Source organism: Neophocaena asiaeorientalis, unplaced genomic scaffold (assembly GCF_003031525.2).
Source record: "Neophocaena asiaeorientalis asiaeorientalis breed wild unplaced genomic scaffold, Neophocaena_asiaeorientalis_V1.1 scaffold240, whole genome shotgun sequence".
Lineage (NCBI taxonomy): Eukaryota > Metazoa > Chordata > Mammalia > Artiodactyla > Phocoenidae > Neophocaena > Neophocaena asiaeorientalis.
Genome location: NW_020185331.1, coordinates 52410 through 64770, shown reverse-complemented (window position 1 = coordinate 64770; position 12361 = coordinate 52410). Strand labels below are relative to the sequence as shown.

Below are 12361 nucleotides of genomic sequence, written 5' to 3'. Positions count from 1 at the left end.
GTTACTAGACAAACAAACAACAAGCAAAAATGACAACAAACCCTGGAGGGTGTGTGTGGGGAGGTGGAGAACCTGATTTTCAGAGTTGCCGCATTATAATATTTTAAATGTCCTGTTTACAACAAAAAAAATTGCAAGGCATGTAAAGCAAGAGGAAAGTATTGCCCAGACACAGAGAAAAGCAATCAATAAAAATCCTGAAAAAGCCCAGGCACTGGATTTTCTAAACAAAGATTTTAATTTAGCTGTTTTAAATATGTTCAAAGAGCTGAAACTATGTTTAAAGAATGAAAAAAAAGTAAGACAATGATGTCTCAACCAAATAGAGAATATAAATAGACAGAATTTATGAAAAGAATTTTTAATTCTAGAACTTTCAATTATAGAGCTGAAAAGTAAAATAACTGAAATGAAAAATTCACTAGAGGGGCTCAGCAACAGATTTGAACAGGCAGAAGAAGGAATCCATGAACTTAAAGATAAGTCAATTGATATTGCCCATGTTGAGAAACAGAAACACAAAAAATGAAGAGAAATGGAAAGAGCCTGAGAGATCTGTGGGACACTATCAAGCATAACAGCATATTAAAAAGTGAGTCTCAGGGCTTCCCTGGTGTCGCAGTGGTTGAGAGTCCGCCTGCCGATGCAGGGGACGTGGGTTCGTGCCCCGGTCCGGGAAGATCCCACATGCCGCGGAGCGGCTAGGCCCGTGAGCCATGGCCACTGAGCCTGCGCGTCCGGAGCCTGTGCTCCGCAACGGGAGAGGCCACAACAGTGAGAGGCCCACATACCGCAAAAAACAAAACAAAACAAAACAAACAAAAAAAAGTGAGTCTCAGAAGAAGAGAAAAAAAAGCATCAGAAAGAATATCTAAAGAAATAAAAACTTCCCAAATTTGATGGAAAACATTAGTCTATCAACCCACAAAGCTTCAAAAACTTCAAGTAGGATAAACTTAAAATGTGCACACAAAGCATATGATAATCAAGCTATTGAAAGAGAATCTTGAAAGCAGCAAGAGAGAAGTGACTCATCACATACAAAAGGTTCTCGGTAAGATTAACAGCTGATTTCTCATCAGAAACCATGGAAGCCAAATGGCAGTGAGATGACATAGTCAAAGTTCTGCATAGAAAAAACTGCCAACCAAGAATTCTATATTCAGCAAAACTAACCTTCAAAAAGGAAAGAAAAATTAACACATTTTCAGATAAACATTGCTAGCAGAACTGTTCTACAAAAAAAGTTCTTCAGGTTTAAAGGACACTACATAGTAATGCAATTCCACACAAAGAAATATACAACTGATAAATGTAAATACGAATACCAGCATAGGTAAATATAAAAGACAAAAAATACATACATTTTACTTGTAACTTTTCCTCCCTCTCATTTAAAAGAAAAATGCATAAAGCGATAATTATAAATCTACATTGATGGGCATACAATTTATAAAGCTATATAATCTGTGACAATAACAGCATGGGGGAGGTGGAGAGATGAAGCTACAAAGTTTTTATTATTGAAATTAAATTGGTATTAATCCAAACTAGGTGAAAAAGATCAGCTTTACAATGTCTTCTTCTAATAAAAACTCGATATATCTTTTGTCTCTTATTTTTTCATTTGTGATTTTGGTGATGACACCAAAGAAGAAGTCTAAGAAGGTTTGACTAAACAAGGGTCATAAATATTTATTTCTATATTTTCTACTATAAGATTTATAGTTTCTTCTTATATTTAGGTTTATACTCCCTTTTAATTTTTGTGTATGTGGTGTGAGGAAGACTGTTTTTCTTCATTTTTATTTTCTGTCTGTACTTCATATTTCACAATTTCTATCTATCTTCAGGTTTGCTGATTCTTCTGCCAGTTCAAATCTACTGTTGAGCCTCTCTAGTAAATTTTTCACCTTGGTTATTATACTTTTCAACTCAAGAATTTTCATTTCATTCTTTTTTTGTAATTTCTATCTTAATATTTTCCATTTGATGAGACATTGTCAGTATACTTTAATTCTTTAAATCTGGTTTCCTTTAGGTCTTTGAACCTATTTATAATAGCTGCTTAACATTTATCCTACATCTGGTACCCCTCAAAGGAAGTTTCTATTGCCTTTTTCCCTCGTATGTCGCACTTTGCTGTTTCTTTGAATGTCTAATTTTATATTGAAAGCTGGACATTTTAGGTAACATATTGTAGGATCTCTGCATACTCCTCGCCCACTCTGGACTTGTTTTTAGTAATTTGGCTAAACTAATTCACCAAGTCTTTTTCCCCTCACAGTATGCAGCCTCTGTTGTCACTGCTCAACTTGTTTCCCCCTCATTTTTATCTTTAAGCCTGACTCCTAGGGGTTGCTTTCAAGTCAACACCACCTAGCAACCAGCCAGATTGATCAAAGGCTGTGCTTAAGCCCCCTGAATCAGTAAGAGATTTACACCCGTTACCATTGGATCTGTGACTTGGAGGCTGCTTTCACTGTTTAGGGAGTTTACAAGATTTGCCCTACATGCAGCAAGGGTTGCTCCTATGTGGTTGCAGCCTTGAGCATGCACACATTCTTTCTGATTACAAGGGACGTCTGCAGTTTTATTCAGACTTTCTCTCTCTCTCTCTCATCTTTAAGCTTCTCAGTGATATCTAGTGGTATCACCAGCAACTGTCAGCCTTCAGTAACTGCTAGATGATTGCTCTATTGTTTACAATACTATAGGGTATAAATTGTTCCAGTCTGATCCAGATAAAGTCAGGCCCCTTGTAACAGACAGCATGTTTACCAAATATTTGAAGCTCACTCCAACGCTCCCCTGAACAGGACCCCTGTGCCTCTGTGCTATGGAGCAGGTTGTGGGGTGGGGGAATGTTGGGAAACTGGGTCTACATTGAATGCTCCCTGAATATTCCCTGTGGAACAGCTGTGCTGGTGGCTGGGGAAAGCATAGGAGGAGACTAGAATGTGCCAAGGTTCACCAGCTGCTGAATGTACATACAATAGCTCTCCTGCCCCAAGAAAGCTGGGAGAGATGTATGCTGCCACATGACTGCCAATCCAACCAGAGCAGGTTAGGTCTCATAACAGAGCTGTGAGGGAAAGGGGGACTGCACAGTTCTGTAGCTGCCCTGTCCTGATTTTTATACTGCATGAATTAGGAATGGGGTAATGGGCACCACTACCCAGCCTCCACCACCTTATTCAATACAAGCCTTCTGTGGGGCACAGGCATGGAAAATGAGATCTTCTGAACAGCAGTATATTTAACCTTACACCCAGAAACACTGTATTTCTCTCAGTTAGGTTCTGTGGTTTTTCTTTTGGAAGCTTCACACAATTTTTTACTTTGTAGCTCTTATTATAAATGGGTCTTCTTTTATTGCCTCCCAAATGATTACTCTTAAAGTGTTCAGAAAACTATTTCTCAACGTACTCTCTTGGATTTTCAAAATATTGAAATAAAGTCATTTGCAAATAGTATTTTGGTCTCTCTCCAAGTTTTCATTTTGCTTTCCTACAATAACATAGCAGTAACTTATGAAATAATTGATGACAGTAGGCACCTATGTTTCACTACTTAATTGAAAGAGGCAATTTGAGTTGCAACCTGAATATAACCTTCACTTTTGGTTGAAGGACTCTAAATTATTAAGGAAGAATTCTTCTTTTAACATATTAAAAATGTCTCTACTAGGCATTAGTATTTTTTATAAGTACATTCTTGGCATTGACTAAAATCATGATTTTCAAAATTGATGTACATTAACATTCCTCCTACATTACTCAAGTTTACACTATGATAATTTATGATGTTCACTTTTTAAAGAAAAAAGATTCTTAAACTTGGGGCATTTATTAACAGAAGCCATTTTAGACAGAGAAATAGTCAAAAAATAATTCAAATAAGATTATCAAACACCTCTTCCAAGATATTGGCTACTTCTTGTCTAGTTATTAAAGGAAGCATACTTAAAGTAATGAATACCCAAATCAACAAAGCTGATCCTATTTCAGCTCTCCATTATAGGGAAATTCTTTTGCAAATACTGCACTCTTAACTAACATCCCCCAGCAAGTTTTACCAGGTGAGATCCCCAAGGCACTTTGCTGAAAACAAAGATCGTAACAAATTGCTGTGACAAGGAACAGAGCCAACACCTCAACACAAATGGGACATATCCTAAGTAAGCAGATGTCAATGGTGAAAAGGAATCTTACTAAAAATAAAAAATATGAAGTGAGTTGCATGGAATTAATACAACATTCTGTTTTCAGCTAACCTCCATTTCCCCCCATCCTAAAGAATTCCTATTACTTTTTCTCACCAGTGATTTCAAGTCACTAAAAGAACTACTATCTAATTCTCATCTAACCTGGACATAAATTCTCACAGCAACTGATCTCATTTTTAATCTCTCCATAAATTGCATTACCCTTAGCACACAAAAGACCTATCTACTTCACCCACTAATTATTTTCATTCCCTTTACATTCACTTCACTTTCAAACAAATACATCTACCTTGGTTAACTGTATATACCTACATTTTAGTTTTCATACTTGTAACTTTTATATAGCTGGTGTATATCACAAAAAAAATCTATATCAAACTTCTGTTTTGAATAAAAATCTCAATCTAAAAACCGATCTTTGAGAGAAAGCAAGGGTTGGTAAACCATTTGATGGGCCAAATTTGTCCCACTGACAGGTTTTTTTTAAACAAAGTTTTATTAAAATACAGGCAAACTCATTCATGTGTCATCTATGGCTGCTTCTGCATTATGACAAAGTAGTTAACAACAGAGACTAATGGCCTACAAAGCCTAAGTTATTTGTCTGACCCTTTACTGAAATACCTGACTCCTTAATGAAAACAAAAATTTTTATAAAAAACTATTAGAATTCAATCTGTGCTGAATGCTTAGTATTGAAATTATATTTCAATTAAACTCTAAAAGTTGAACTATTATTTTAAGTGAATGACAAGTAGTGAGGCCCATTTCAATGCAGAAGAACAAATAGGAAAAAATGAAAATCTCCTGACCCAGAAGTTGGATTGCAAAAATAACACAAACTCTTCCAGTTGTAATAAGAACTTCAAACTAATGAATATCATATTTTGGAAAGCCATCTTTAGCTAACTTTCAGCCAGAAGGAAAGAAAGGATAGAGGGTTTTATTTTCAGACTTTCTGCTCTGGCAATAAAGAGGCTCCAAGCAGGCTTTCCTCCTTCAGAATAACCTAGTTTAAAAAACAAAACAAAACAAAAAAACTCATAAAAGGTATCAACTAGAGTATCTGGGGCACGAAGCTTTTTAAAATAGCTTTTAAAACCTTAAGGCAAAAAGTATGTATCTTGACATTAAGATTTTTTTTTTTACTGGTATGGCTATTCTGAAATGTATTTTTATAGTGCTGCAAACATTGGCAAGACAGTTCCTTCTCTCTCCTCTATTCACAGAAGGTGATGCATCATAATAGATCTAACCATAACAGAGCAACATTTCAGTTTTACTGCCATTAGGGTACTGAAGAACATAAGCCTCTCTGTGGCTTTTCTAACCAGCATAGTTAAATTATAATGTATGTTACCCTTCTCAAACAAAATCTCAAAATTTCACCTTTAATTTCTGGGGGAAAAAATCCCAAACTTCATTTTGCATTCACTAGCATTAAAAAAAAAAAAAAAAAGCTTTGAAAACTAAGTATTTCCCACTAGAATAAAATTCCCATTTGACTTCATCATAGTAAAAAAAATTATGTAAACACAAACTTAAGATAAATTTAATTGAAGAAGACATTCGTTACAGATTTTAACAATGCTTACCATTCTTTAAACACCATATACATTATTAATATATACCGTATATTTCCAATCAACTCCGTTCTTAGGCTCAATTTAAGAAACACAATTGTAACAGGTTTTATACAAAAAATACTTCACTTCTAAGAAAGTAGACAAACTGCACAAAAACAGTACATGTATAATGTGCATAGCAAGATAGCTTGAAGCATCTATGTATGGCTTTCTTTAAAATAAAATTATTGGGGGAGTGGGCCCATTTGGGACCTAATGTTACAGTTGACGTATGTAAACTGTTTCACATCTTTTAGGCACTTGCTAACAATAGTGTTCAATCCCTGAAAACTGAATTTATCAAAAAAAAGAAATTGTACATCTGAAATGGAAACCAAAAAAATAACATGGGTAAAGTCTTACATATTCCTTTTAAATTAAACGACAAGTTTTATTAGTGCATGCACAGAACTAAATTGAAAGAAAATAAACTTTTTATGTCAAAAACTTTCTGTGCAAAATTTACATAACTGAAAGGTACAAAAATATGTACAGGTTTTAAATTCTTTGTTATATACAGAAAAGGAGCCCTGAAGTTTTCAATCAATGAAAATGTCATAACACTAGTAGTAACAATGTAACAAAAATTATATAGTATGTAATTTTTAATACAAGAACTCCACTGTCCAATGGTCCAACAAAATTTGATTCAAACTTACAAAGTGGGAAGTTTAAATTGATGATTCTGTTGTCACGAAAATATTCATTTTAAAACTCTACCTGTTGGGCATATCCCTTCGGAATCTGTCCTGAAGTGTTATGCACTGTCACTGAGTCAACTATTAATGCTTCTTCAATTTCCAACTGCAAACAATCAGTAATCTGCTTTGGGTTGTCAGTCATACTGAGAAGTTGCTAACAAAAATGGTTTGCCCCAATGTGGACATGTTCAGACACTAATAATAAACACAAAAGTATGATTTGCTTTGCTAATCTTACTTCAAAATATTGTTTCTGAGGAATAATTTTTAATTTTCAAGAAAAGCCATTCCCTTGGAAGTGCTTCTATGTTTCACTCTTTTTAAAGGGATGGCAACCAAGAAAAAAATTGGCCGCTTGGTTTACGAGGGGACAAACAATTTAAATCAAATAAACATAGTTCTGTGCAAGGGAATCACTGGGGAATATAACCAAATTCAGAAAAATGTTCAAGTTCTTTAAATGAACTTCAAACTAGACAAAGAGAGTTTAATTCTTCTCTCGAGATTGCCCATCTACTGCAACGCTTGAGAGCCATTTAGAAAAAGAAAATCACCTTGGAAGGGTGTTCCAATCAATGACATGTAACACAGCTTACAAGGAAAAAAGATCTGCTTGTCAAAAACTCTTATCAACTATTATATGAGGTGTAACTGTAGTGAGTTAAATGTACCCTCAAAGGAGCTTAACTACTTTCTAAAGAACTACATTTTGCAGATGTAGAGTAAGTTCTTTACCCAAGTTCTCTTAGAATATCTTCACAAATGATGAGAAACTCCTTCAGTTCCATAATGAAAGAGCTCTCAACCTCTTCAGGGGAGCTACAGTTATCAGAATCATAAGGCTGGTGGAAGAAGAGAGGGAATGGGGCTGTCACCTGTTACTCTCTACTAAGAGTCACTAAACTCGGAAAACTGTTTTATCAAAATTTTTAGCCCTAACTTCCCGAGAACACATTTTAAAAAATTAAATCAAGGTATATCTGTGCTGATTAGTTTCTTTCAAAACTTACATGTGCACTGACAGCATTTTCAAATATCACACTAAAACTTTTGCTCTTCCATGGAAATAGTCAACTTTTAAATGTTTAACTTCAGGTACTATATTGAAGTAAAAAATGTCTGCATTAGTAATTCAACCCACTATTTTCTTCTAAGGTACTTTTACTTTTCTTTTCCTTGGTAATTACAGTAAATTATTCTAACATGTTCCAATCACGAGTAGCTTCCATTAAATGTCTCTGACCATGACCAGCCCAAGCATCCTGATTGTCAAATACTCTACCACAAAACCAACATTTAAATTTAGCCTTCAGAACATTTTCAGAGGTAGTTTTCACAATCTGGTAATTGTTTTTGCTTGTCTTTTTGAGAGTTAATTTTAGCACAAATCTTTCTTTCACAGAACTAACAGGTTTAAATGTTTTGTGCCTCTTGGGAAAATCATCGTAAGTTGTTTTAGAAGGGTTATAACAAACTGGTTTCAGTAAAGCACTGATAGTTCTTTTTGACAATGAAACCTTAAGTACACGTCCATTAAATTTAGCAATAGTTTTCATTACATTTACTACTTCTGGGGCATCTGCATCAGGATGATTCAAAACTACAACTGGTTGGTTTCTCCTAGGACATTTCACAAGCTGTTTGGAACTGAAGGGGAAAAGCCGCAAAGTTCTGACTGAATCTTTTGAAAGCCTAGGTCTGCTGAATCCAAATGATTCATGGACATCTTCAGGCTTTGCTTTTTCTTTACACTTTCTGTGTAATGCTTTTTTTCTTGGAGGTTCTTGGTAACTATCCCTACACTTGCGTTTACAGTTTCTGTTTCTAGATACAAAGGAAGTTTCAGAATCTTTACTTCTTTCATGAGTTTTTATTCTTGAACATTTCTTTTTCGACGTCTTTTTCTTACTGAAGTTTCTCTCAATTGTACAATTTGTTTTACACCGTAATACCCTGGCCCCTGAATGGTCAGTGATACCTATTGGTTCCTCAGAAGATTCTGGGCATGTTGCAGTAGAAGTTATCACAATTTCATTTGCTGGCATCATATCATCTAGTAATAAGGGTAAGGCATCTCTAGAAGATTCTGGCTCTTTCTGCTCTCCTCCTATAGTCTGATTAGATGGTACATTGTCTTTCTGCAATGAGGATGCAGAGTTGCTTACTGACAGATTATTAGCAGCAGTCACATTTAAAACAGGGTTAAAAATTTTCAGCAATATTTTTTGTGGTGTTCCTTCAGGTTTCTTTGGCTGTATATTTTTATAATAAGTACTATTCTGGACTAATTTAGACTTAAGCAGCTCAGTCTTATTTGGCATCACACACTTTAAAAAAACAGCTTGTTTGCCATCAGGCAAAAGGGTGTAAAGAGGTGGTTTTGGAAAAATCTTGTTCTGCTGTTTTACTGAATCTGAGATATTCAACTTAGTGCCCTGATGCTCAGATATTATATTAGGAGCAGGAACACCTTTCACTGAAGAACTTGCTGGCGTTTTAATAATGTAAGGGCCTTTTAATGGCAAAGTATTTTCTGAGCTACTTTTCATGCTCAAACAGCTGCCAATGCTGGAACAAAGTGCAGGGGTTAGACAATTACTGTTTGGTTCTACTTTTAAAAAAGGTGTTCTGCAAGGCTCCTTACTTGTAGTTCCACAAGCTTGAGCATTCTCAGTTTTGACAGCAGAAACACCTTCAAGTTTCCCATTATTAAATGTTAAAATCATCCCAGGTTTCTTGTTTAAAAGGAGAGAGGCAGGGACACCTTGTGTATTAACCAATGGAAGTGGTCTTCCTGAAACATGTAATGCAGGCTTGTTAGCAACGTGCAATGGTACAAAAAAGCCTTTTGGAGTCTGAACAAAGATAGCCTTTTTTGGTTCTGAATTTACAAGTGGACTCTGCACATACAAAGAACCTACATTTTGCGTAGTGGCTCGTAGTTTGTCTTTTACAAGCTGCTGTGTAATTATTGCATCTGACTGAGTCTTAAGTAATGTGCCAAAACCAGAAATTCTAGGAGTCTTCTCTGAATCTCTCACATCTTGTGACATTGACAACATTTGTTTTTCTTTTCCACTGAATTTTAAATTCAGATAATTTGTAGCCACATTAATCCCCATATTACCAGATGGAACTGGAAAGAAGCCTTGTACTTTCAAGTCTTTTGAAGATTCAACTATTTTGTCTTCTCCCTCATGTTTCTGAAATGACTGGTCACAATGAAGCGGCAGGTCTTTATCTGGAGTGTTACTAGAGTCTTGTTTTACATCAGGTTTTGCTTTTAATACATCTTGAAGTAACTGGTTTATTTCAGGTGGCAAAAGTTCTGACGCCTGTTGGCTCTGGAGAGAGAAAACAGATGTAATTCTAGGCATCATAGGTGATTCAACACTAGAAACGTCATCCCATTTAGGCTTTTCAGTCATGCTCTCTAAATTCTGATTTTCATTAGTGTATAGGTTCTGCCCATCAATGTTTTGTCCTTTTTCTAAAACACACTGTTCTTCAATTTCAGCTTGTGTTTTTAAAGTTCCATCTTTAGTATTTAAACGACTAATAGATGCTAACAGGCTATCTGGGTTTGAGCTCTCCTTCCTCACTAGTGATAAAACTGACTCACTTATTGGTTGTTGAACTACTGTCTTGCTTGATGAAGATTCTCTTTGAGGGTTTTCACACACTGCTGTCCCTGAAAACCTATGACGTTTATTAGAATTATTCACTTTTGAGTAATTATGAAAAGGTAATGATCCTTGGTTGGAAGATTCAACAGGTAACTCAGAGTTGACATAATTAATGCAATAGTTATGCATATCTCCACTGTTGTATGAATTTGGTTTGGTAGTACAGGTGACTTTATCTTGACTTTTAATGGCAGTACCTGATACCTCAGGGTGACACTGAGTAATATGACTTCCCCATAAGTCAACATTCTCTCTCGTTTCTACTTTTGTGGTCAAATTCACCGATGCTGTGATCAATTCTGATGTTACTGGCAAAGGAGAAACACTTTTTCCATCATCCATTGTTGGAAGCATATTACTTGTTTGAGATAGCAAAGCCATTTCTTTTTCTGAAGTTACCTTCCCTGAAAGTACAGGAGATGAAGATGAAAATGGAGTAGCTGCTTTCATGTAAACTGTGTCATTCAACTCAGTTGTTACTCCTGTTAAAAATGCAGTAGTGTCCAAAGTCTGGGGCTGCAAAATTGCAGTATTGTCCCTTACAGCACCTGACTGTGAGCCTGGTGAATATAAATTCTGTTTATTGGTAGGCAACAGTTTTATTACAATATGTTGTTTTCCATCCACCATCTTAAAGCCCATAAACTTAGCACTGTAGTTAGCAGGAATTGTTATTCTATTATTTTTTACCATTAACACTGTAGGTCCTTGTACAGCAGTCTTCAAGAAACCTGAAGTAGAATTTGATCCCTCTTCAGCTCCATTACATTGCCCAGTGGACAGAAGAGTTGGCTTTTCTGACCCTGACTCAGCAGGTTTATCATTATTCTCACAGTATAGTCTTTCATCCTTTTCTTCATTTATATGTTCCTGAACAAGATGGCTCTGGTCTTCAGATTTAGCCTGTGTTTTGTTCACTTTTTTAAGCACTTGAGTGTTTCTTTCTATACTTCTATCACTTCCATTGTTGATTTTCTTACGTTTCCAGAATGTCTTCCTTGATGCACCTATTTTATATCTTTTCAATATTAGTTTAAGTCCTGCTGAAGTCTTTGCCATCCTTTTTTCATATTTGTCTTTTTCCAGTTTTTCTTTCGCATATAAATGTTCTTTGTGCAAAGTTATAACATGTCTTACAAGGTGCTCTCTCCTGGTAGCACCATAGCTACAATATTGACAAGTGAAGGGAAACGTACCAGAATGAATATGAAGGTGCTTCTGAAGCTCTCCTTTGGTTAAACATATATAATGGCATTTACCACATCTATAAAGGATTTCGTTATGTCTATGTATGTGCTGAACAAATGTGCCAACATCCTGGGTGGAGAATTCACACTTTTCACATTGAAAATTACCATTTACACAATGTGTGGATGAAAAATGCTTTGTCAAGTCTAATAAAGTATATAAATTCTCATTGTTACAAATGTCACATTTTACTAAAGTAATTCTATGGGTTCGTCTATGTTGTTTGAATACCTGGAAGTCGTTTGCTGAAAAACTGCACATTTCACAAGGATATGAAGGTAATTCACCACGGTGCCACATTTGGAAGTGTTTCTGCAAATCATTTGGGCTATACCGAGTACTATCTCGGCACTTCAAACAGTTGAAGTTGAGTATTTTTGCAGACATTTTTATACCTTCTTCTTCAACTCTCTCAGACTTATGGAGTAACATACACTCCTCTACACAGCTTACAGTCTTTATACCGATAGATTTTCTTGCAGTCTGTGGTTTATGCTGAAATAATTTTCTGTATTTGTCACCTTCATGTTTCAATAGGACCTCATTTGGAATATTTATCTTCGGCAAAACAATTTTCACATTTTTTAGTTCATAATGAAAATTACTTTCTGAAATTTTTGGTTTAAGTACTGATCTGATAGTATCAACTCTCTCATTTTTCACATAATCTCTTTTTAAAGTATTCTGTTTTTCATCAAAAAATAAATGTTTCTGTTCAGATGGCATGATTTAACCAAAAAAAAATCCCAATTTCTTTTTTTCCTGCAAACTCTTGAAGTTACTTGTAATTTGAACAGGAAACAATACTGTGCCGAGACATCTTCAAAATACCAGGACTTTTCCCACATTAACTCACCTAAAATCAAACAAAGA

General features: G+C 35.4%; 1 protein-coding gene across 11 annotated transcripts in view; it reads right to left on the bottom strand.

Moving 5' to 3' along the window:
• Positions 1 to 12361, bottom strand: part of ZNF518A (zinc finger protein 518A) — a 65949-nt gene that overhangs the window by 34283 nt on the left and 19305 nt on the right. For 9 of the 11 annotated variants that reach the window (XM_024734818.1, XM_024734811.1, XM_024734819.1 and 6 more), the window contains one exon: positions 5775 to 12344. The exons of the other annotated variants lie outside the window; for them this stretch is intronic. In XM_024734818.1, coding sequence (XP_024590586.1) covers positions 7748 to 12214 — 4467 coding nt within the window. In that variant the 5' untranslated portion in view covers positions 12215 to 12344 and the 3' untranslated portion in view covers positions 5775 to 7747. Of the gene's footprint in view, positions 1 to 5774; positions 12345 to 12361 lie in introns of those variants that run through there. 11 annotated transcript variants of the gene reach the window in all.